General features: G+C 37.6%; 1 protein-coding gene across 2 annotated transcripts in view; it reads left to right on the forward strand.

The window, feature by feature from the left end:
• The window catches only part of DGLUCY (D-glutamate cyclase), a 48,712-nt gene that overhangs the window by 9,382 nt on the left and 12,237 nt on the right, over positions 1-27,093 (forward strand). For both annotated transcript variants that reach the window (XM_050898461.1, XM_050898462.1), the window contains exons 2-9: positions 12,478-12,589; positions 15,500-15,653; positions 16,349-16,547; positions 18,223-18,373; positions 19,919-20,041; positions 22,405-22,602; positions 24,683-24,943; positions 25,432-25,531. In XM_050898461.1, the coding sequence (XP_050754418.1) occupies positions 12,487-12,589; positions 15,500-15,653; positions 16,349-16,547; positions 18,223-18,373; positions 19,919-20,041; positions 22,405-22,602; positions 24,683-24,943; positions 25,432-25,531 (1,289 nt within the window). In that variant the 5' untranslated portion in view covers positions 12,478-12,486. The remainder of the gene's footprint in view (positions 1-12,477; positions 12,590-15,499; positions 15,654-16,348; positions 16,548-18,222; positions 18,374-19,918; positions 20,042-22,404; positions 22,603-24,682; positions 24,944-25,431; positions 25,532-27,093) is intronic.

Below are 27,093 nucleotides of genomic sequence, written 5' to 3' on the forward strand. Positions count from 1 at the left end.
CTTTCCAGTCTTGTATTTTCACGCTCCAGTGAACTTGCATTATTTCTGACAATTTTCCCATGGACACAATGATTGTATATCTCATATATCTGCAGTTTGAAGTGCTTAATAGATTCAAAATTAGCCTTGTATACCAAACTTTTTATGTCAAAGTTGGTTAATTTACAAAGACAAGTATTATGAGAATAGAGAATAGATTTCCATTAGGGAAATCTATCAGTAGAGAATGGAGTTTGAAAGTCATTAGCTACCATCATCTTTTCAAATGTTTTAGCAGTAGTAACTATTTTTTTTAATAGCAGTCTTCTACTGCTCCATCAGTCTGACTGGAAATCGTAGCAGGTTCTGGTAACTGATGCCTGTTCATCTTCCTTTTAGCTGATTAAAATCCTCTCTCTTCTTTCTGTAGGAGAAACACCTTCAGCCTATATTCAAATGATAATGTTCTTCCACCTTTGCTTATTATTAAAAATACTCCCTGATAGGTATGATAGAGCAATATATCATACAATATACCCTGCTCTATATGATTTTTGTTTGTTTTTATTTCCAAGTAGCTGAGCAATTATCCATTTTGTAGATTTATCTTTTTGTGCAGAAATGCTGATCCTAAATACCCACTCCATTTTCAAAATTCTAGGTGGTCCCAAAAATGTGTCTTCATACTAATTATTTTAAAAGAGAAGCTAGCTAAATAGGCCTAGGTTTGAACCAAACTCACGACTCCCTTTCCCCCACAATCAAAACCCCACACATTTGACTAATCTTTTGGAGACAAAACCCATAGATTTTCACAGTTCAGTTTTTGCAAATGTTAATGCTGTATTTTAATTGTACATTTAGACTTGGAGCCCATTAATGCAAACTGCTGAGTGCTTTTAATTTGTCTTGTCTTTTTTCACTGCATATACTGTGTAGTCAGACCCTTCTTTGGGAGAAGATATTGCTGGTAATAGCTAATTAATTGTATTTGGAACACTATTCTAAGATGCTTGTCTCAAGAGGATATATTTATGGAATTAGGATTAAAGGAATGTCTGTGTTTGTAGATTGCATCCTAATATAAAGATAGTTTAGTTACTTTTAAATATATTAGCTTTGGAACTGGAATCCTAACAACACAATCCATGCAAAATTCTTAGTGGTTGCATCTAGACAGTTCCGCAAGTAAATTAATTTAGGAGGTAGCTACTGGAATCCATATGATATGCTGCAAACTGCATTTATATGGGATAAAGTCCACTTGGCTATCAGTTTTACGTTAACCTCTACAAACAAAGAAATCACCCTTAGCTCCGAAGTTCCTGAACCACAGGTCATGGAATGCTGGAAGCATATACCAGCTAAGTTTTGTCAATGTTTGCTCTTCCTTAGGTGTGCATTATTGGCCACTATCAAAGTCAGGATACTGGGCTTGATGTAGCTTTAATCCTATCTTCTGAAGAATACTGTTGTAATAATATTTTTAATTATTTGGACTTTATTTATGCATTAATCCACACCATGAAACTCTTAAGGCACTATGATGTAATGGAAAGTGAAAATCCATTTCAGAGAAGGAGGAAAATTCATCCAGATCAAAACCTAACGCTCAAACAAGCCAAGAGTCTTTTCCCATTTGAAAACAAAATAAAACAAAACTTGGCACACTCGCCATACTTAGGATATATAATAAGTTATGTGAAAAAAATCAAAGAGCAAAAATGGTCGTTCAAAACTTAATATCTTAAAGCACCTCCTAAATAGGTGGAATATGGAATTTTAAGGTACATTATTGCAATTGGCTATCTGGCATGTATCCAGAAAACAGAAAAATAGTTGCTAAGCAGACAAAAAAAGAGCTAAACCTTATTTCCGAACTGTATGGTTCATCAATACTAATTATAACTTATTTTATATCAAGGGTGTTAGCTTGTTCCGTACACATGTGTTTATAAAAAGCATGTGTATTGCTTATATCTTTTTCTGTCTTTACTTTAAACTAACTTTTCTCTTCTGTCACATCTTTCTTTACTCAGATCTGTGTATAGTATATGGCTTGTATGCAAACACTTAGCAGGTGAAGTACAATACAGCAAATGTTTAAGCACTTCATCTGTCCTTGAACTCAACAGGACTACGTATCTACTTATCTCTGTTACTTATATTCATAGAAGTACTATAGGTTTGTGTCCTTAAACTGTAAGCTCTGAGACAAGGTCTTGTGCATATTACCTCAACCGTATCTGGGAACAAAACCCTAAATAAATAAATAAACAAAAAATAGTAATAGATTAAATTTTGTTCTGTGTTGCTTCTATACAAAATATGGGCTCAAATCTGTATTAAAATGGAATTTTGGAAGTAGAGCACACCAAGATACACCAACCTCTGTAGCTTATTTGTATTTTAAAAATACAAAATGAGGTGATAGATGCATAACACATTTTCATCCTTTACCTTCTTATTATTTGGTAATGAAAATCAAAATGATGACATTAACATCTCTTTCAAGTCAGCTAACTGATGCTGCAGCATTATGAGTCATCTCTTTAACACCGAGCTGCTTTTTAAAAAAAAAGTATTTTAATGGTGATAAAAGGTATGAGGGTGATAGGCCTACAGGTCTTACTCTACAGAAGTAACTTACCCACAGAACATAGGGAAAAGCAGTAAAAGTTCACGATTAATTCTATGAGCTAGAAAGGTGAACTGTGTATTTTTTCAACATCTTGAGTTCTCTGCTGAAACTGCACATGAAGGCAGCAGTTTGAGATATTCACTCTGCTGTAACTGCACTGAACACAGTAGTGTATTGTATAAGCCACTGAATAGCTAACAGAGTGACAGCATTTAGTCATCCGATACTTGATCTAGTCTGTAACCAGAAACTTGTATGAGAAGGTCTTCACATGACCTGTGTTAGGACCCAAGCCTAGCACAGCTCCTAAACTTCTCCCTTGCACTTGCTGCACAGCCATGGTGCTGCTGCCACCAATGGTGACGCTCTGAGGATACCATGATAGACTGACTGCATCAGAACCATCCACATGCTGTGGCGTCAGGCTGTCCAGGACAGTTTGATAAGGGCCCGTATCCTCTCCCTCAATTTAAAAGTGTAAGGTAATTGGGGATTTCCTTTTCAGAACACAATGCTTCAATTCAAGCCCATCTTTCTTCTAGACAGTAGGCACCATTGCAGCCTATGGCTATAGGGTAGCTCATTCTCTGCTTTGTCAAGGATTATTCCGGTGGATGAGGACAGTTGTCCTGTGGGATTACATCATATGCTGGTCTTGTATGACTGTTACGAGTTCAGAAATGGAGAAGGCAACTGGAGACACTGTTGGTACTCCGCAGCACCAACACACCACTTGCAGAACCTCTCTTCCCATGGTCAGTGTGATTGCCATTGGTCTATAAAACTAGTTCATTCCTGATTCCTACACATGACTGGACAATCAGGTCAGTGCAGCAACACTCTCATTTGCCTAGTTGAACTGCCACATCATCCAGGTCTTCCATCCCCCATGTTACTGCCAAGCTGAGGTCCTCAAAGGTTCATGTGGCATAGAGCCTCATATTGTCTCTGTATAGGCAAGGGCAGAAGGGCTATGAATGACGTACAGATCTTCATTTGGGTCCCACCACAAGGGGCTTTGACTGTTCAGGATTGTAAGTCACTAATTCTGCAAGTTCTTGTTCACAAGTTCAAGGATGGTGAACATCATCATTGATGATTTATGTGCTCTGTGATGCAGTCTACCAAATAAGTATGTAACATCTGTGGTTTCTAGAGCTTTGGCATCTTCACTAGGGATAAAGCAGCACTCTCTTCTCTGTAGGGATTGTGGTCATTGTCAGCCTTAGAGTATATGTCTGATTATTGATACTACTGCCTCTCGCCTTTCCTTTTCATCATGCTGCTCTACTCAGTGTTGGTCAGTCAGGCCCTGAGCTCTTGCAGGTAGAGTGCAAATGTGTCTGCGGGTGCCTGGCTGCACCAAACAGACCATCAAGGGTGGTTTCCAGATCATCATGACAACTATAGTTGCCACACAGTACCATAGTTGTCAGGTATGCAGTAATGAAAACATAGTAATGCAGCCATAACTTGTCTGAAACGTCATGGAGCCTTTCCAATTGGAATGGATGCTGCAGAACAAAGCTGTCCAGGCATCCTTGATGCAGATTAACATTTAATATGTGGGCAGCGTGGATGCTCCAAGATAAAATAGCAGTCCAAGTGCATACCGTTTGCCATCACATAGCACCGTTGCTAACAGCACTTTATCTACACTTACTCCTGGAAGCTGCAGTGAGGTATTCTTGCAGAGCCTGCCACTGATTCACCTGGTTATCCAAATAGCACTGCTTAAGCCAGGAGTTCCATCAGGGAAATGATGCTCAGTCCTTTTAAGCTGTTCACAGTACTTCTCGGTCTAAGAGCTGAAGGAAGCAGTGGAACAACGAAAGTCAGTATCTCTCCATCACAGGTATTTGTGGAGGCAGAGATGTTTGTTCTTGGTAGTGTTTGGAGAGGTACAATTCACTGGAGGTTCCCCAGACACAGCCTACTGAGACACCCACATTTCAAGGACACTATCTTTGTGTAAATACATAGGCTGCAATCATTCCTTTAGTGACCGTATCTGAGGAGAATTGCTTGGTGAGGAGCAATGGATGCAGTGACTTAGCACCTGCTAGCAGACATGTGAACCCAAAAGAAATGGCACAATCCTGGGGGTAGCCTGAATGACCTGACAGCAGGAGCATGGCACTTTTTGGGGGAGCATGGTACTATTTTTATGGTGTGTAGGGAGCAGAACATCACTCATCTGCTTACCTCCAGGTGGAATTCCTTGGGAGGAACGGGCACCTTGTCAGCCCTGTGACCATGCATGACGTGACTGGGTGTAACCTAGGCGGTGACATACTTTCTTATCAAAATAAGCACCTGTGGCTGCTGCCTTGCAAACAAAGCAGTACAAGTCACCGTACTTTGTCCTATGGATTTCCACTTTCATTCTGCATGAGTAAGACCGGGAAGAAAAATTTTCCTCACTTTAGGAATTTTTATCCAGCCAATACTCATCGCCTTGGCTCCAGTGTGCAGTACTCTGCTAGCTGGCCAGTGCTGCTTCAGAGGGAAGGGGAGAGGCTGGCATTGGTGGCCTGCAGGCAAGGTCCTCTTGCACCCTTGGGCTGTCTCAGTGCCAGAAGGATCCAAGACAGAGAACTGGTGGCTGGACCCAGCCCAAAGAATTGTGTAGCAATTCTAAAGATCTTCTGTAGCTCAGTGTAGATTGGGAAACTATATTTAAATACCACCCTCATGTTTTTTTCAATTTCTTGTAGTTGAATAAGCACTTCTTGTCATCTTACATGAAAACAACCTCTGGTAGATCATTTGCTGTTTCTTCTTACTGCAGCTGGTGCAGTCCCGTCAGCAAAGTCAAATGCATGAAAGTGGCGTTTTTAAATCTCGATAAAGGTCCTTGTCTCCTCTTGTGTGTGTACTGTATCTTGCCAAAGGTGCACGTAAATGAGGTGGCTGTTCTAAAGCTTGTTGGTCATGTGTTTTTGTAAGATGATGGGGCAGGGTATGCAGGTATTAGGATATGACCCAAGGGGTTGGAAAAGTGCATGAAGCCATGAGGCCTCATCCTTTGCAGGATAAAAAAGCCTAAACAACTGAGATCTTGCATAGATTGTGCCCATGCAAGGGCAGGGCCCCTGTGTGAACTATTCTCTAGTCTCTGCCCATATTTCTCCACGTGAGAAACAATTTATTTTGTCCCAGAGCAGAAGCTGAGTGTAACATACTGCAAATGCAGCGGTGGAAGTTCAGGGAGCCAGTGCAAGACATGTCACACTAACATGCAGTGCTGTCTGAAATGACTGCTTTGGAACTGGTAATTGCTTTCTGTTATTTGTTCTTAATATACTGGGAGAAACTAAACATTGTGTGTCTTTTTTTGCAAGTAAACAAGATTGCATCAAAGATACATTGATTCTATTATCAGTTTCTCATTCTGACAGAATCTGCAGGATCTTGAGTATAGGCTAGTTGCTTTAAGCAGCAGAGAAAACACTAATGGAAACTAATTTAAATTTCTATTTGCAGCCCTCATCTAAAGGTGCATAAACTTCAAAGGCAAATACCCTGTATTTCATATGTAAAGTTAAATCTTAATTCGGTGGATGAGCCACTGTCTGAAAATACAGAAAGCACTTCCTCTTTGGAATGGTACACAAAGCACTTCTGTGCTTTGAAATGATTCATAGCAGATGGGGAGAAAAAGGATCATTAATTGATTCTTCAAATAAAACAAACATCACAAATGTAACTGAGAGACCCGCTTGGAAAATCAAATGGAGTAAATTTTCAGAGAAGTTTGTGCTTTTCACGGAAGTCTCTTGGCAGAATTTCAAATCAGCTTGATGATTAAGCAGCAGGTCATTTTAAACCATGTTTACATTAACAAACCTCTGTAACCATATTCATACTAGGGCAAGGCATAGTACACAAAGGGTTTGTTAGATTATAATTAGTTTAGATTACTTTCCATTATGTATCAGTAAAGGCAGCCCATGGGCTGGCTCATGTTTCAAGTTACCCCGCTGTTCCTGTTAGTGCAGCAGCAGCTTTGGGTAAGCTATCTGCGTGACAATACCTAAAAAAACCTGCCCAGCAGTGTTAAGTAGTGACCCTTGACTTTTTTGGCCGATGAACCTGTACATGCCACCACCCATTCTTATTATCAAACTTTAAACTGAAAATAGGACAAAAGTGGTATAAACAATGCAAGATTGTATTTCTTAAGAGTCTTTGGGCTCCTTGCAAGCAAGTCGCTAGACTACACTTTGAAAAGTTGCTGCATTAAACCATATTCTTAGTAGTGTATCAGTACCACTGGAGAAACAGACTTGTAATCTGTGACATCAGAAACTGCTATTAACTACTTCACAGTCTTCAAACCAACTTGTTTGTTACTCTTATCAGCAGTACTTTTTACAGGCTGTTTATTCTCAGGTGATCCATTTTTAAAACCACAGATATACTATATTTTTTTAGTTTTATTTCATGAATTTACTTGACACGTGTAAAGGCAAAGCAGTCACACTGACACTTCTCAAGGATGTTTTAATCCTTTTGTGTTATATAATTTTTTGATTCATTTTTATCTGGTGTGGTTTAGCACAGCAGTATGGACACACCCGCTACATCTCAAACTGTAATCTTTCTGACACTTAAATGACATTTTTCCATTTTCTTGGGTAATGAATAATTTACAATGTGGGCCTGTAAAGAATCTATGCTCATATTTAAATATCTGTGAAATTTACAGGTTCACTTTTTCATTTTGAAAGCTCTAAGCTGATACAAAATGTTTCACTTACTGCACTTCCTTCTTTTTCTCTGAAGAGATCATGCTCTGCAGATTGTAAAAATGCTTTATAAACTATAGATCAATCAACAATTTAATGTAAAAATACATAATTTTGCAAGGCTAGTTGGTGTTTCTGCTGTCAAAAATTAAGGAGGAAATAATTAGAAAAACTATGCTTAATCCAAGCTTATCTGTAATATTAAAGGGGATATATATCTCTCTCTACAGGTAGGTATAGATATTGAGGTTCAGAGGAGTCTGCATCTTACAAGTCTAGGAAACCATTTGTGCATTTATGGTGTTCTGTGATTTCTGAAGTTAGATTATTTTGTCTCAGACTGAGAATAGGAAAAGCTCATTTAAGGTTGAAAATTGAGAGAGAGTTTAAGGTACAACTGAGATACAGCAAGTATATAAATTAAAAAGAGCTAGTAAGAGGAGAGAAGGCATCCAAACTCCCATATTGCCAGAGGATGCAGTCAGACAAACCAAGGAAGCAAGCCCTACGAAAGTCAGTCCAGCCTCAGATAGAGGTCTGAGCTCAGGAAGGAAAAAGGCAGAGACAGAGGCACACTGGAGACAAAAGAAAGAGGGAGAAAACAAGAAATAGCCCCGGACATGCAAGCAATGAGGTGGTGCAAAGAGGTTACTCTGTCCATCATACAAGTCATCCCAACGACAAGGCAACCTCTTTATTAAATCTTGTCTGGAACTGCATTTTTCTTGCTTCATGTTGGGTTGCAGATTATTTGGCAAAGGTGGATGGTATTGGTCACTTTTTCCAAGCATTACTGTTGAATATTTAACTCTTACCTTGATATACAGTAACTAACTTTGTTACCAGACAAGGCTTAAAGACAGAAACTAGTGAATCTCTAAGTGATATGACAGGCAAGGGTAAGCCTCTTGAGAGCAGCAGGGTTTTCTAACAGGATAAAGTAACGTTCCTCTCAATATGCCTTTTTCCTAGCATGAATTCTGGGATTCAGGGGAAATAGAGTATATTCTTTACAATCAGTTATAAAGATGAGGCTTAGAACCAGTCCCATTCCAATCACTCAGCAAAGATCAGCACCTCATTGCACACAGTCATCCAGACTCAACTAGTGTGCTGAGAACAGCATATAGAAATCATTAATGACTTAGAACTTCACATGGCAACAATTGATCACAATTTCCGAATAAAAAAATATTCACCCTCCAAATCTCGCCTTCCTGAAAATTGTTGTTGTCTAGATAATGGGATATTTTGCAAATCAGCTGGGCCAAATTAACCAGGTAGCGTGTATCTGCTTAACTCTACTGGAGTGATGCTACACGGATATATACTAAATGAGGATGTCACCTAACAATTTTACGTTACTTACTAAAACCAGACCCAAGATTCATTTAGAACTTTTACCAAAGCTGGTACATATCTGTACTTCCTGACCACTTTGATGCAAAGAAAAGTTCTTTTCCTGAATATATTTATCTTTTTTAATATAATGTCATTTCAATACAATATTGTTTCTGACAAGTTGATTCATTATTCTGAACTACTGATATGGCATATGCCATACCGCCATTGTTGTCTGATTACGCAGCTCCTTACATCATTCTTATAGATCATTCTTGTACATTATCATCTCTTCCCAGCTTTGCAGTTTCATCATCCTTGTCAAGATCTGGAAGTGCAGCTCAGGATATGGCAGTGCCCACAAATCAGTAGCGGCTAAGTGCCATCTTAATGTGTCAGACAGCAATATATTTTAATATTTATTCATTTAAGTTCAGTATGTAAAACTCAAAGTACACATGAAATACGTTGAATCTTCATGTAAACCTCTAAAAAGAAAAGTGTTTATTGTGCTTCTAATGTGGAACCAAATGTTTAAGAAAAAATTCTTTAAGAGTGATCTTGACACTTCAGTGCTATAAAGCTTTGCAATATTGGTTGTCGGTATTTTAAGTCAGGGAGTCTGATGTGAGCAACATGACTTCGAACAAGGGTTTTTTCAGACTGGGTGCTTTAAGTATGAAGTTTGTCATTACACAGCCAGTAAATGACCTGATTTTCAAATGCTGGTTACCCAGGACTATATCGAGTCTGCTTTAGAGATTCATTCCGTTAAAGGCAACCCAGACTGGAAGGCCAGATCTTAGGGTCCCTTAGTGAGGGGACACCACATAGGATGCCCTCAGGCACAACAGCCTCTCATAAGCTCTGTCAGCATCTTCTTTTAAGGGCTTTTTAACACTTATCCTGCACTCCATCTTTATCTGTATCATGATCCAACATACCCCCATGAGATAACTGATAGTTTCAGATAACGGTAAGTATCTCAGAACAAAATGAAAGGAGTTGAAAAACCTCTACCAGGGGACAGATCCTGATAACTGATTAACAACTGTACGAGACCATTTAGTTAGAGTGCTGCTTGAGGGCCCCATGGAGCCAGTCTGTACACTTCATTAGGCACCCTGATGGGACAAAGTGGAAAAGATGCTGCAAGACCTGAGTTATCTTGGTGCTTCTCCCTTGTCGTTCCAAACGGGCCATGGTCACGATGGCTCCAACGATTTTCCAGGAGGTCCTAGAGATGGTTGGGGAATCTAAACCTGACGATGCCCCCTAGTATAGGGAAATAACATACTGCATAGAAACTAGCCATTCCTGAGGAAGTCAGATAGCAGAAGCTAGGTTTTACTATGAGTATCTAACAGTTTTTATCGTCTATCCAAGTTTAGCAACTAATAAAGAAAAACAGCAGCATAATCTATTACTGATATTGTATAGCAAATACAGTGGTCTAAAGTTATAACTCAAAATGTTAATCCTATTGGACTTTCCCTATAGTTTTATAAAATCACCACAGGAACTTTAGTGATAGCAAATGGTCATAAGGTGAGTTTTATCTCTCATCTGAAAGAGATGAATCAGTCTGCTTTTATACAAAGTTAATGTTCAAACTATTCACTTCCTAACCAGTCATCAACAATATATGTTGCTTTGCAGCTAGGGGCTAGGTTCACAAATAGGAACTACAAGCCCAAGTGTTTCTGTAAGGTACTCACAGCCAACATTTCGGCGCTACTGATATTCACAGTCCTGTAGCTTCTTAGCCACTTGCTGTCATATGAACCTAAAACTTTTAGGACCCTAAGTGTTTGCTGATAAAATCTCATAGGTACTTCCATTTCTGCTACTGGGCACACACTTTATGAGAGGAGAATCAGGCTTGCCCAACGTCAGACAGGGCATTTGTGATAAAATACCTAGCTGAAGACAGCTTTTGTCCCAAACTAGTTTCCTGAACTTCAGACTGTCTTTCAAATCCAAGTAAGTTAGTAGTTCTTAAGGCCATCAATCCTATAGATGATTTAGATGGTTTCAAAGATGCTCAGAAAAACAATCTCAAAGAATCTAATGATCACATCTGGAATTTTTTATTAGGATCCCTGTATTTAATTTGAAACTTCTTGAATGAATAATTCCAAACTGGTGTTAGAAATTCTCTTTACAGTAAGAATAATGTCTCTTAAATTGACACCTGTAGGTCTGGATTAGAGCGCAGCTACATTTTTAAATCCAGTTTCTTGTTATCTTTAAAGTGTGTGTTTGGAATTGTTCATGACTTTGTAATTAAGACTATTTTTTGTGCAGCATACAGAGTGATAATGTAAAAGCAGAAAAGATGGGAAGAGTTAGAAAGTAGTAAGTTAGAGTTCAGAAAAAAAAATCCAGACTGATTTCTTTTGGCTGACAATGTTATACACAGATTTCAGAATTAAGACTATATACAAAGCTTACTCTAAATTTCAGAGCACCAAACTTAACCTCTCAGAATTCTGCAAGCCTTGGGAAACAGTTTGGACAGACAACCTATGATGAGAGTATAACTTCAGTCAAAACACATCACTGCTCTTACTTCAAGTTAATTAAGGAATGAGTTGCTCAGAGATATAAGTTTTCACAATGAAGTGTTTCACTTATATTCCACTCCACTGTGAGAGTGAAACTTTGTACTATCATAGTTATAGTACAAAAACTGTGGACCTTTAACAGAAAAGTTAACTTTTGCTAGAAGGTTGTAACATCTCATTGTACATTAATTTACTGGCATCTTTTAAAAAAAAAAAAGCAGCACAGCTTCTATCATATTTATTTCTTCTTATGACTGACATCAAGAATGGCTTCTTCTGAATTAAAGAAAAACTTGGAGGTTGGTAATTTGATTACTTGGAGGACAGTTCAGTTTCTTTACTTAAAAGTGACCAAGGTTAAAATCATAAGCAGCCAAGTTATTATTTTACCCTGAGCTATCTTTTACTTTTTCCTAATAGTGATGTAATAAACCCTTTTTAGTTATTAGGTAGTTTAGGTTGATGGAAACACTTCGTGTGAACTTTGACTAGATTGCAGAAAAAAGGTATCTTAAATCTCCAAAAGATGTAAAAAGAGTCAGATATTGATTGTTATTAGGCTACTTATCTCAGTTCCTACTCCAGATTGTATGACAGGTGACTTAAACATCTATATGTCTGCTTTCCCAGTGGAAGAATAGCCATAATATTAATTCTACATAATTAATATTTGAAAAGTATAATACATGTGGGATGTATTAAAATGACATTTTCTGAATATAGTTCTCTCTTTACTGCAGGGTTGCATTGCTAACTGTCTAAAACCATTTTGAACAGAGAAGTAATATTACAGATTATAGCTTGGTAGGCTAATCCATTTGTGCTTTTGCAATTTTAAAGTTACAATGAATTTTGGAAAAGTGAATACTCTAGGAAATGAATATTTATCAGGGAGGAAAGAAATCTGTTTCTTACATTACAGGCCAGCAAAACTTTATATTTTATTCCAAATGTTAAAGTGCATGTCTCTGGCTAGTTAATTGAAAGATTCAGTTTGCATTTAGTCATAAAATGTCAGTGAAATAACCTTTTGACTTTGGTCTACCTTTTGGGTTATAACTTGGAATTTCCCAGTGATAATAACTTTGGTGGAGCATGAGGCGGAAACTTAAGCTAAGTTCTCCAGCAAATCAGAATTTAAAATGTCAAAAAAATAAATGTGCTTTGTGTTTAAATTTATAATTATCTTTCTGTTAAGGCTGAAGAGATGTTTTTGACAGGAGGCTTGAAATCTCTCCTTCCCCATGTGCTAAGAAGAATAATTCGATGCAACAGACTCAGTATTAGTAATACTTCTGGAATGGCGGAGGGTAAGTAAACCTAACAGCTCTAAGTTGTACTTAGTGCAAAAGTGACTCCATTTTAGATGCCTAGCTATGTGTTTTCTTTTTTTTGTTTGTGAAGGAATGTAGGAATATCAAAAGCACAGAAGTAAAACAGAAGAAAATGTTGACTTACGTTCTTAAGTCATTTGGTTGTTTTTGAAATCACATTGTAAGCACCTGACACTGTGTTCTTAAATCATACAGCTATGTCAGAGAAAATATATCATCCTACCTGTGTAAAGTACATGGACTTTGTTTTCAATGTTTGCAGTGCCTCCCTCAGCTCCCACTTATGTCATTGAGAAATTATGGATGTAGAAAACATTTGAAAAATCTTTAACCAAGTCTGGCTTTTTTTACATATGTTATTATCACATTTGTAGGATGACATACTATGTTCTTCACGGAGACCTTGCTTTACTTAGCGCATCGGATACACTTTGGGGAAGAATTAGAGATGTATAGTTACAGAAGTGGTTTTCTGCTTCATTTGTTGCAGAAGTTGGAAATTCCTGACTCAGCAAGACTGGGAATTATAAGGGGAGGGAAAAAAATAGTTTTATACTCAGAAAACCGAATGCATTCTGGAAAACTAATTTCTGTCTTGCCTCTCATAGCTGGACCTCTACAGAAGCAGAGAAGTCTGTGTCATTGTTCTGATCAACTTCAAAATGTAACAACATAACTAAAAATACTGTGGCAAGTAGCTGATCAACAAAGCTGTGTGTAGTAGCATTACTATAACATATGAACGTTAAGGATCGTTTTACAGAATCATAGTGAGTCTTGAAATTATGGTTTTCTTTTCCATCAGTACATAAGTTGAAAAATACTGATGGAAAACGTGTTACAATGTTAATAATCTGCAGTTTGCCCCAACTGTATTTTTAAGTGCCTGTATTGCTGCAGTAGTTTTAAATGTGTTAGTTTTAACATTTGAAAAAAGTATTCTTTACATACAAAACAACTTCAGACTTCTAGCCATGAACATACAGCTCCATTATGCAAAGACTAAAAACCATAGGGTAATTGGAATTTCTCAGAATCCTTAAAATTGTCTTATGTTGTTGGGTGATATACAAGTAAAATAATTATTTCTTACTGCCCTCATTGTCATTCACCAAAGAAATTAAAAACTCTTTCTAAACTTCTCTGAATTGGGACATCAGTGTGTTGAATTAATGCATAGGTTGATCAGCATGTCCAGCTTCACTAACATTACTCATGAATATATTCATAATGATGGATACATAATGCAAGGATATATGTAAGAAGATATGGGAAGGGAAAAATACCTTTTCATCTGTAAAGAAAGTAAGGATAGTTAGCAGGAGGAGCAATAAAGTTGTCAGTTTTAACGAAGCTTCCTGAGTTTATAGAATACCTGAAAGTTACCTGCAGATTCAGTCTGTCAGCTGTGACTAGTATTTTAATTTCAGTGTTGTCTGAGTTGAATGCACTGACTAAAACTATAATTCTAAGAATTCGTGAATATCACCAGCAAAGTAGAAAGTGCCTGTGGATTTCACATGGACAGCAGGGAATGAAGTTGAGGCGTAACTGTAGTATTTTATTCACTGGTAAATTTAGTATGTTTATTTAACAAAAATGTATTTCTGGTTTTAGCAAGAAACTGTTTCTGTATTTAGTAACTTTTGCTAGTAATAAAATGAATTTTTGTGCTGAGTACTCCCAAGAGAGCAGTTTGTGGGCACATTCAGTATGCAAATACATGCTTACCTCAGCCTTTGCTTTGCATTTTTCCATCAGGAATAGAATTTTATCTTTTGGTTTCTTTGTTGGCTTTGGTCAAGAGTAAGATTTGGCTGATTTTTTACAGCCTTTTAAGGCAGATCATTGATTTCAATTAAATGACTGCCTCTTGGATGACAGACTACCGCAGTATTTAAGAAAGTGAGAGCTTCTATGCAGCCTCTTACTTGCCTGTCTGATATCAGACACAGTAATAACTCTTTAAGACAGTATCAATACAGGAGTTAGGGATGTTAATTGGTGGTTTTATACACCATAGACTAGTTGTACTCCAAATTTCCTCTGTATTTGAACAGCTGGTATTTACATGCAGGAAAATTAAAATGGCATTGGTATTAACTACTACTGTTTAGAAAATAAATTTTTGCTAAGTAAATGAATGTGAGCTTTCTTCATAGATACTCATTGCAAAAATGTTAATGTCTTTAGAAGCTATTGCATGGTAGTAAACAACCTTTTAAATCAAAGTCGATTCCAAGTGAAGAAATTGTTGCAGTTCTTGTTCATTTTAGGTTTTTAAATAAGAAATAGTAGAAATGACTGAGATTCAGTGTGACAGGCAAGAGTTTATTCCTGAGCTGTAATTATGTCTGTTAAATTGCAGCCCACAGTAAAATTCCATAGCCAACGAACTCTAAAGAATGGGCTACATAACGTCAAGATACCAGGAGTTTACTGTTGGACTGGCAATGATTTATAGCTTGGTATTAAATGAAAAAAAATGGTGAAAGCGTCGTATGCAATAGCCTTTCTTTGGCTCTGTGCTGACATTTGCAAAGTAAAGCATTTTCCTATAGAATACTAATTTCCCAGGTTAGGTAATAAATTATATATAAATTCATAAAAGTGTTTGTTAAAGTAATTATGCTGTCTTCATATTCTAGACCTACCCATGTCTGCCAGCTATTTTAGCTGTGAACAACTTCACATAGAGAGTACATCCAGCTATGATTTTAAAAACATTTGGAAAAGTTGTTTAATTTAATTACAGAGTTCTGAATAAAAAATTTCCTTCAGGTAATTTTTTGCAGACCATCTAAAGAAATCTATACAGAAAAGTTATTGTTTCACAAACAAAAAGCTGAATTAATAACCAGTCATTCCTACCTTCCACAATTTCAGGCTATAAACAGGCCAACGTCATGATTTTGCACAAGTCCCTGGCTGATGACTTTGAGAAGTTTTGCCGTGCAAATGATGGACCCCTGCCGCTGCTATACAGAAGTAAACCAGGTGATTGGAAATGTCCTCCTCTGAGTAGTGATTCTGATATCAGGTAACTACAGACCAACTCTGCTTCTCAAAGTTCTGCAGTGAATGCTGGTGGTGATTAGGAGGGTTTCAGGGAACAGCCTGCCTACATCGCTGTACATTTTGAACAAGTTTCTTTTCTTGGAGTTACACCTTTGAATGAAAACTATGCATGAGTATGACAGCCTGATCGTCTTGTTCTTGAGAAACATGTTATGATAATTGTCAGTATTACAAGTATTTCTCTAATGCAAAAGTGAAATTTTGTGTAATTTCTAAATATTTTGCATTCTGAGCCAGCAGAATTAAGTAATAGGGTTTTACCTTGCTCTTATTTAGTAGTAATGCAGGCATGGTGACTGCATGATATTTGTAGTCTCTGAAATTTGAAAGATGTATTCCTGTAGTAAACACTAAAGGCAAGACTCAAAACAGCTCTGTAATTTTTGAAGCCCTGAGACAAGACACATATAAGAGACATTCACCTATAAAACCTAAAAGATACCAAACTCTAACACGTTCTGTTTATTGGCTTGGTTTTGTGCAGAATAAGACGTTCTGGGGTTTTTGCATGTGTTTATTTCATTGCTACTTAGAAAGAAAAGAAATGGATAAAGTAGGCTGTATCTCGTGGTTTGGTAGTGGGTTAATGTCAATTCAAACAATTCACCTTGTTTTCAAAAAATATGATAAAGCTGTGATAACTTCTTATTTCACTAGAACTGACTGCCTACAGTACAGAATGTATGAGCACGGAGCTTATACTGGATCACTGAAAAGCCTAAAGGAGTATTCTGAACAACTTAAGGACATGGTGACTTTTTATTTAGGCTGCAGCTTCTCTTTTGAAAAAGCAGTCCAAAATGCTGGCATTCCCATAAGAAATGTTGAGCAGAAACGTAATGTAAGCATGTATAAGGTAAGCATATGCACACACACATAGCCTTTGTCGTAACTTAGCCTTTGAGTATGTGTCCATATTCACATTATGTGCATATACCTATTGCTCAAAATCAACTTTTTTCCCTACCTGCGTAGTAACTTTAGGCATGTGCTAGTGCTGAGTGCATAAAAATACAGGGTAAAATAAGCCCAGCCTCAGTTCAGTGCTTTTCTCAACTTCCTGCAAGGTCAGTCTGCATTTTTATTCATTTATGGTGACAAAGTTTTTCCCGGTGTGCTGTGGCAGCCATTTCATTTGGATTCTGTTCTGGTTTGCCTTCTGTTTCAACTGATGACCCATGCACTATTCTGACCATGCCTTTATACATGTCCTGCTCTCCATACCAGCTCCGGCTTGCAGTAGGAATATTCCTTTTATGAGCCATGACAGTAGCAGTTTCTTCTGCACGTATGACAGCCACGTTTTGGATTTTTCCTGTGACAGTAGAGGCTTTAAACTGCGTATTTGCTATGAACCCAGACCTCTGGGACAGAAGATGTTCCCAAAGACTTGAGGTATCTACCATAGCACTGAAAATTATAACTGTGCTCAGAAAGTCTATAGTGCAGATTTTAATGTCAGCAGAAGTCCTAGAATAATTCCGGCTCCAGTAGGTAGACCCTTTAATATTAAGAACACTTAAGCACACATTTGCATGCCTTTTTCATTTAGTTTGGATGCTGTTCTACTAGACAAAGGTTATTGTTGTTTTCAGTGTTATTGTTTCACAATCTTTTTGCTATACTCCTGGTCAAAATGAAGGCGCAAATGTATCTCATATGTGAGTCCTTCTACAAAGCTTAAAGAAAAAGATACAACTATGTATCTGCTTATAACATTTCAGAATTAGGAAAATGTCATCGTCTATAGCACATCAATACTGAAGAACTGTACAGTGTGTTTCTTCAGTGACAGGTATGATTTGTATTATAAAGATTGTTAATGAACATTTTCTATACAGCTCAAGCTGTCTACATATCTTGTTTATGTTCAAATGCAACTTAGATATCAGACATTTTGTTCTAAAAAGCCGGACTGCTTTCTCTCTGAATAGAAAAGGTGCTTCAGCATCCCAGTCAGTGAGGATGATGAATTCCATAGAACCTTTCTAGAAGCACAAAATATTTTGTATGTGTGGAACTGGCATGCTGCTTCTGTAGAAGCGGGTACTGCCAGCAGCAGGAATTCCTGACCCTTGCATGTTACAGAGCACTGTAGCTCCCCTGAATTCAAATACAGAGGGTAGATTCAGACCAAGTAGGTTTGTCGCTGTATCATACTTTTTGTTAGCTTTTTCCCTTTCTGTATAGGGAGCACATGATTGTTTTCTGACAATATTCAGAATGTACTGAGCTCACCACACTGTAAGCACCGAAGCAAGAAATGCATAATGTTGAAAATTTTAGTGATCTATATGAAGAAGCTCAAGGATGGAATGTTTCACTCCTGCACTGCTGGATCTTACAAAAACAAAAAAAAAAAAATCATGGGATGCTAAGAAATTTTTTTTTTAAAAGGATTTAAAAAGAATGTTAGTATGCAGCCGTCCTAAACTCAAGTACAGGACAAAGTTTTAGACTTATTTCTTCTAATACTTTAGAAGTATTATTCAATATTCCTGCTAACACCTTGGATTCTTTTAAACTGCCAGACAGCTGTGCCTTGCTACAGCATTTCTACTTTTTGCTGCAACTTAGTAGTAACAATGAGACCTATTCCTGAAAGCAAGTTGGAAGCAGCTGTGCTGGCAACATCTGAATTAAAAGAAGCCCATGGAGCACCAATTCACATGGGTGACCCTGGTCAGTGCTTTTCATTTTTCACTCTGCGTGCCCTTTACTGTGTATAAAAATGAAGGGGGGAACCATGGGAAGTGGTAGGACTGAAATACCTGCACCACTAAATTTATTATGTTTTAATCCTTTCTAATGGTCACAAACCTGAATTGGGGGGGGGGGGGGGGGGGGGGAAGAAAAAAGTACGTTTTGAATGAGCTGAACACAGAGATTTCTTCGATAAAAGATAGCTGTCTGATGTAGATAAATTAAGTCATACAGCAGGGGTGGTTTTGGTAAAAAAGTGTAGTCACATTTTTCTAAAATGTATGCAGTTTCATTTTTATGTGAATACTTTCTTGCTGTCAGGGATTCCAGTGACAGGGTAGCAATGATTGACAGCATGGGGAGAAGTATGTGTGATGCATTTTGTGTCTTAGTGGATGACTGTGAAAGTAAATACTGCATTATATTTAAAAATACTGAAATAGGATACATTGAGCACAACACTTAAGACAGAATAAATAGAAATATGACAAGAATATATTTTTTTTAAAAACCCAGCTCAAACAAGTATAGGTCTATTCTTTGCAAGGGAAAACTGAAAAAACAATGATAAAACAGGAGGCAGTTTGGGAAAGAACAAAACCAAACAAACACCTGTAAGATGAAGATAGATTGTAATAAAAAAAAATTTCCCCTCTGCTGACAAAAATTCGTCAATCAGTAGTCTCATGGGCTGCATACACAGGAGGATCACATTGCAGAGCATGGAAGGAGATGTCATTGGTTAACAGTACACCTCTAATAGATTTGGTCTGAGCACTTAAATCTGAGGAACTAGTAATAAGTCATTACTTTGAGTACAGCAACAAGATGACTGGGCAAGTGAGGGTCCCCACTATTTATTTATTTTTAACAGAAAAGAGTAAATTATTGTATATACAGATTATTTAAATTAATTCCAGAAAAGACAGTGGTATATTAAAGCACCTGAAGAATTTAAAACCAAGGGAAGATAGCAAGTGCTTAGAATGACCCAGAATATTACAAGTAGGTGTTAGAATAAAGCAAAAGACAATTTAGTGAAAGCTGGGTAAGAGTGAGATGTAGTTATCTAACCCAGAGAGGTAAAAGAGCGGTTGCTTGTCTCTCTAGCTAAAGAATGTAGGAAGCTAAAGCAGTAGAAAATGTGTTCTAGAAAGAACCCATTTTGCATTGCAGTCATTTATTCTTGTTTGCCAGTGTTATGAATATAATTCTTCTGTTGAAAGAGAAGATTTATATCATCTTGGAAACTCAGCATACAACTAGCTTGTATTTTGTTGCAGAAATAAAGTGAATACATTTTTACTGATGTCATCAAGTACAAAAAGGGAAGACAAGTCAGCTCAGGTTCTGGGGACATGCACTCAAAGGCAAACTAAATACACCTATGCCACTTTGGTGGGACTTGCTACTGTTGCAATTCTAGCTTAGTGTCATTGAATGATGTTTGGGGTCCACCCCCCAGCTTTGCAGTATTACTGCTTAATTGGAATCTCTGATGATTTCATTTTTGATCAATTCCAGGTCTGCTGGGAATACAAGATCTTTCCAAACCAGACTATGGAGATCCAGTTCACCTTCACCCTGGTGATATTCCAGTGTTTTGGGCCTGTGGAGTAACAGGAGTAGAAGCAGTCATCAACTGCAGTATGTACTATGTTTGGAGACTCTTTTTAAATTATCCTTCAATCTCTTTTTCTTGCTCTCCTTTTTTTTCCTGTTTGTTTGTTTGGGGTTTTTTTGTTTGTGGGTTTGTTTTTTAAACATGGACTGAATGAGTTTGCTGATTAGCAGGCTTGATTTTAGGGTGAAGCTAAAAAACACCCCAACCAAACAACAAAAAAGCCTTTGGCAGGACTATTTTCCATTGTGAAATACAGGTCTACCTTAAAGGAAGTTCTTACTGAAATTTCATCACTTTTGTTTGAGTATTTTAAAGGCAGAAACCTAAAGCTTTGGCAGCATCAAAACGTCTTTTTTAAGCATTATTAAAACCTAGAAGTTTAAAGGCATTCATTTTTAAGCCTCCTCCTTTTAAAATATTATTTTGTATTACATTGCAGTAAAACAATAATAAAGGGAAAAAAGCAAAAAAAAAAAAAAAGCAGCCAGAAATCTTTCTAAAATGTTGTCAAGGGCTAGCAAATTGATTGACCTGGAAAAGAGTTCATAATTGTCTCATGAAGTATTTTGAGCTTTTAGGTTTTGTTCTAAAACGAAGTAAATGTGACATACTTTACATAAATGAAGCTTTGTCCTCTGCACAGAGCTGTCCTGCACTTTATCCGGTCATTTATAACAGGCATGAGCACAAAGGGCAAGAAAATGCAACTGAACCATAGTGACAGTAGTATATACTGCTCTAAATCACTAGCGTGGAATGAAATCTCATATTTTAGTTCTTACTGAAAAAGAAGCTCAATAAACATAGGCAGTATAATTGGGAGAGCCTTGGGAGGTCATCTGCTTCATCCTTCTCTCCTTGCAGGATCTGCTACATCCTTGTGGTTCCTTACAGATGTTTATCTAAACTGCTCTCAACACCTGTGTAAATATGTTCCGCACTAGGAGCGGAGACTTCTCTTTCTTTCTTACATACAACCCCTTTTCTCCAGTCCCAAATCCAAGCTGAAAATCCTGCTCTTTCCTGTGTTCTCCAGCAGTTCTAATCATCATCTTCATGCATCCTTGCTGCGGGGAAAGGAGAGAAAAAATTTGCCGACCTCTCTACAATCTGTTGCCCAAAGCAGCTGTCTATCCTGCCTTTGCCTGGAACTGACTTTTACTTTTGTTTATTTCTCCATTTTCTGTATTAAAACCAGTTGTCATTAATGCATTCCAGGAACTTTTTGGACAGTTTGTATCTTGCTGTGCTCCTTTCCTAGCTAGGTAGTTAAAATTCTGCCATACTACCAGTACCCATACTTTAGATGAATCTGCTAGCTTCTCACAAAAAATGTCTACTCACATGGTTTGGTGGGGTATATTAAACCTCAACCGCCATGTTCCCCAGCTGCTTTTAAATTATTAGCCATAGACTCCCAACAGATTTAGCACAGACCAAGCACATACGTACTTGTTAAAGAAATATCTCCTCCCTTTTCACCATCCTAACAAAGTAAGGTTTTGCTTGTTTAAGTATACCAGTTGTGGTTTATCCAACAGCATACCAATTTTGCCAAGTAAAGTATAATCTAGATGAAGACTTCTGGAATTAGTATAAAGACAGCAAGTATTTTCAGCGTAGGGAGCTACTATGCTGTCAGGTCTAAATAAGCTTATTGTTCACCAGCATTTTAGATGCTACTCAGATTCCCTTTGCTAAGGCTTACTGGTCACCTTTTGTCATTATTCCTTGCCAGTTTATAGGTCTCCTAGCTAGGTCAGCAAGACACTGCGCAGGGATGCTAGTCCCCATTTTCTTAATCCGATGAAGGACTACTCCTAGCCAGCAGGCAGTAGTTGACATAGTTTTGTCATATCACTATTAAGGATATTCAAAGGTACAAGAGAGACACTATAACTTCCAGCAGCACTCCAGAACCTAGAAAATTAATTTATTCTTACAGAAGCAATATCACCAACACACTGTGCAAACTTAAGCATTAACTTGTTCTTATGTCAACTCACTAGTTTCTTCATGCATGTCAAACCCAATTTTCAGACTTGCCAATTCCTGACAGACTTCCTTGGAGGGTATCAGTGTTCAGTTCCTAAGTTGCCTCAAGTTTATACCAAAGAGTATATTGTAGAAAGACCTGATCTCAACTACGTATGTGAGCTTTTTAAAAGTGAAAACATTTTTCAGATGTATATGCATACATTTCTTTCTCAAAGTGTATTAATTGCTGCAGTGTAACTTAAAGTATCACCTGTTTTTATGATGTAAGTGTCATCAGGCAGGGACTCTGTATTGTGAGATTAAATAGCTTTTTGCAAATTTGTTGTTCTGATATTTCAATGTATTGCAATAACAATGTGTTTAATTGAACTTTTTTCACCCATTTTAGGAGCTCCATTAGCTTTTACTCATGCTCCTGGCTGCATGTTCGTTACCGACCTAAAGAATGACAATGTCACAGTCAGATCCTCAAGAGAAGTCCCACAAGTCCACTGCATTTCTCGAGATCCTCTGCACTATAGTATTGTGTCAGCAGAAGCAGCGCAAAAGATAAAGACTCTGGAGACCCTGATTGGAATAGATCCAGGTAAAAACAAAAACTCTCTTCCTTTACTGGGTTTGTTATGAGGTAGATATGACCTATCCTGCTTTTTTAGATATTCATAAAGTTCAAGAACACAGTAAGAATCTAAAGGCAATTTTAAGATTTTAAAAATTCTTTGTGGAGTACAGTGAGTTAATATAGCTAGGTCTTACATTTTCTGTTACCGTACCTAATATCAGAGTCTGGCCAAAACCATTCAAGCTTATGGGTAATGGAATATCTGATCTTGATGACTGTATACTCTCAAAGTACACAGAAGCGTCGATGTTTACAGCAGTCTGGAGAGTCCACAGGGAGTTAAGAACTGTTACTGAATAAAACTGAAATTGGTATGTAAAGTACATGGCACCTCAGCATGCTGGTAACAGCTACACGGGTATTCACCATTGAGTAAATAGCACGTTTCTTTACATATATTCATGACTACTGTGCTCCTACCAGAAAATTCCAGTACTTGCATGTGCTTTTCAAACATCCCTCTCTGATAGGTGGAATTACATCACGCTCTGCTGACATATTCATCACTGAGGTGATGGGCCAAAGTGACCTCATCACCGCAGAAGGTTGAGAGGTAGGGCTGCATGTGTGCACAAGGAAGATGAGAGGGAAATAAAGGCAAACTGAATAGCACAACCATTCCTAAAATACACACTGAATTAGTCCCCTCTGTCTGCTGTAAATTCTGATCTCAGTTTCCCGTAAGTTTTCTGAAATTCTCTGTAGGCAGTAGTGGAAAACAGCTTACGCCCAGCTCTGGGTTTGGGCTGTGTACATATGTTTGGGTCTGTTTATTTTTACGCACAATGCCTCTCCTTTTCCCACTCTCTGGAGTTCAGCTTGGCACAATGCCATGCTCTGCAGAAATACAGGACCTAACTTAAGAGTTAGCTCATTTTATTGCTAAAGGAGAGTACAGTACTTTATCTCAGTTAATATACCCCATTTCTCAGAGACTAATATTCCCCACTTCTGTTACTTAAGTTTTGTTCAGAACTTTTTTTCTGTATCCACTATCTGTATATTGCCTGTATGTGATTTAAGAGGAACAGAGGGAGAAATGGCAAAGGGGAAATTGAGGACAAAAAGAGGAAAGTGCAGGGCCGGGGGGCGTGTGAGAAAGATGAAGATGTGAGGAGGCTAGAAAACAATAGTGAGGACTTCCCTCTCACTACCAGCCCCTGAATATCAGCACATCATGCTGGTGTTTGTGGTTTTCAGGAGTGCTAGCAAATCGAAAGGACTGCACTGTGAACTTGTGTTTCCAAGTGCCAGGGAAGGGAGAGGGGATAGGAAGTGTTTGAACAATGAAAGACATACACAGATAACGCAGTGTTGCCTCTTTAGGGACTGACCCATGAGAAGAGACATCTGTTAATATTCACCTATTTCTCAAGGTCAGATAACATGGTTCTCTACTACCTGAAATGTTACAAGATCTTTTAACAGTCACCTGGATACCACTGTATTAATTGAGTTTATAAAGTCCCCTCGTAACTTACAATGTCTCTGAAACCTCACTTCTGTGGTTAATCATTTCATTAAGTGGAATTTATTTGGGAATTAGCTCTTGCCTAAGCAGATAGGGTTAAATAGAGACAAAGGACCAGCTTACTCATCTGAAGTCTGCATCAAAGCTTCTGTAAGATCTGGGATGCTTGAGTTGCAATCTAGCTTCAGTAGCTAGACATGGTCTAGCACGACTGTCACCACAGATCAGAGGAAAGCAGAGGGCCAAAGGAAACATTATGCAGTAAGCTCTCAGAAAAAGAAAAAGCTATTTACACTAATACCTAGAAATGCTAGGTATATTAATTTCAAAATCCAGTTAGCCGAAATTCTTAACCTGGAAGCACAGCCCATTATCTTCATTACTCATATCCTACACCTTCCTAGGTTTCCTGAGGAAATGACCCCAATTCCTGCCTTGACCAGAGGTTTTTCTTTCTCTCTTTTTTTTTTAACCCATTTTATGTCATTAAAGTATGCAGGTTCACCCACGCAGAAACTTCAAAAGGAGAATGATATATTGAAGTGTACTGCTCTCTTTAAAAACACTTTATAGGAGACCGGGGTATAATTCATCTACAGCGCCAGGACGAGCTGCTGAAGGCTTGCCTGTCCATCTCCCATGCTCGGTCGGTGCTGATAACAACTGGATTTCCTACCCACTTCACTTATGAGCCACCAGAAGAGAACGACGGGCCCCCGGGAGCCCTCGCTATTGCAGCTATATTGCAGGCCTTGGAGAAAGAGGTTGCCATAGTAACAGATCAGAGAGCCATGAATCTGAATAAAAAGATTATTGAAGAGGCTGTTCAACTAGGTAACAAACACGTTTTTTCAGTTTTTAGCTTGCCAGTGTGAGCCAAGGTTTGCTTCAGTTAATCTCACTGTCACTTAATACAGGATTTTTTTTTTTTTCCCAGAGAATGAACCAGAGTTTGTCCTCTAAGCTCTGATCAGCGTTGCTATGATGACATTTTGTTAAACCTAGCTGGCATCACGTTAATGCTTACATGTCTGTGTTCTGATTCTGGATTAGCTGTTTGTGATGAATTCTGGATGTCTGTTCTTATTCTTGTAGACCTGTTTTCTATCTCAAGGTCCCATTTACTAGCACTAACATCCAAATGAGTTTAATTTGAATTAAGGATGCAGGGAGCTTATCAGGAACTGTGTAAAGACATTGGGTGCTTACTATTCTAACTGTTCTGCTTGCCTTTTTTTTTTTTTTTAAAGTTACTCAAACACACATCAAAAAAAAAAAAAAAAAAGTACACCATATCTGAATTGTATTTTGTTTTCCTGTAGGAATCCTGAGGAGACCTGTCCCTCTATTGAGTTATCAAAGGGAAAGTGCTGATTCAGCTTTAATGTTTTTGTGTGAGAATGGGAATCCTGGAAGACCTAGGTATGTGTACTCAGTTTTTGAGAATGGGTCACACCTCTACTGTGTAAAGTTATAATAAAAATAATGACCGTGATCTAAGAAGGCATAATGGTTACAAGTAAATCCTTAAGACTTGGAATGAACAGAACAAACTTTGAAGCCAAACATTGGTATTGGATCACACATAGAGTACAGAATTCCATGTTATTCTGCAACTATGCATTTCTGGAGTACAAAAAAAGAAAATTATACTTCATATATCAATAGCTTTTTTCCTTTGAAAAATTTCTAAAAGCTTTTCAGCTGTTATTCCATACATATAGATATATATACATACACACACAATATATAATTTTGCCAGTTTTTAAACCAGTGAGAAAATCAGAAACAGGAAATATTATGTTGGATTCAGTGAAAGAGCTGGGAAAAGAATAGTGGAGCGTGTTCACTTTCTAGAGCTTTGGCTCGAGTCTGACAACTGGGGAATCTGATCTGATTTAATAAAATGTCATGTGTGTTTAATAGTGTGAAAGTGATCATCCTATTGTCTTTAGGCAGCCAAAGCCAAAATTATAGATGTATGCATGCACTTCTCAATATTGATTTGAGCTGTTTGCATATGCATTGTTGAGTATACAATATTGCACAAAAATTCAAATGCATACAAAGCGTGTGATTAGGGTTAATGCACTGGAAAATTTGCTGAGTAGCTGTACGCACATTTCATTACTTAACAGGCAACTTACATTTCCTTTAAGTAGGCATACATTGCTCATTTTCATTGATCTTTCCTTGTAAAGCGTTTTAATGTAGTTGCCTTCAGTTTGTTCTCTTTAACAAAAAGATCTTTCACCCTGGTATTTGCTTCATCAACTTACTCAATTCCCATTTCTTTCCACAGGTTAGTGTATGCTATAATAGTATGCATGATACTGTCTTCATGTTTTATGTATTGTTGTAAAAACATGTTTTATAGCTATGCATAATATAATTACAGCCAGTTTCTATTTCAATTGATCCCACAGTCCCAAAAAGCTAAAGTAAGTGTTTCTTTAAAGTAGACAACTAACCTGCTTATGGTCTCTAGAGTCACCGTAGATACCCCCCCACAAGAACATTAAGTAATTCAGCAGAATTAGTAACCTCTTGACAGTAAAATCGGAGAAACAGAAGCAAAATAACTTAATTCTAACATACAGTGGCAGATCCGAGTACTAAAATTCTGCTTAAAACGTAGGACATCTGCAGTACATCTGTCTACTTTCATAACTAGCAAAATAGCCATAGACTTAAAGAAAAATCCCCCAAATCTAAAGACCCAAACCAAAAAACTCCCTAACTAGAAACAAATGAACATTTGCCAAGCAGTGTACTTTAAGCGGAGACTATATTTACACTAACAAGGATTTAGATGATCATTAATTTGCCACTTTTTTGTTTTCTTTGAAAACAGACTGATGTCTTACAAGATATTATGTATTTTGACATGAAACAGAGCAAGGCCAGATGGCTGACCCAAAGGATTGCTGGTTAGGAGGATTTCAGGAACTTCTCCATTTCTTGGTGGCAAATGTGGTTTGAGG

Source organism: Gymnogyps californianus, chromosome 5 (assembly GCF_018139145.2).
Source record: "Gymnogyps californianus isolate 813 chromosome 5, ASM1813914v2, whole genome shotgun sequence".
Taxonomy (NCBI): domain Eukaryota; kingdom Metazoa; phylum Chordata; class Aves; order Accipitriformes; family Cathartidae; genus Gymnogyps; species Gymnogyps californianus.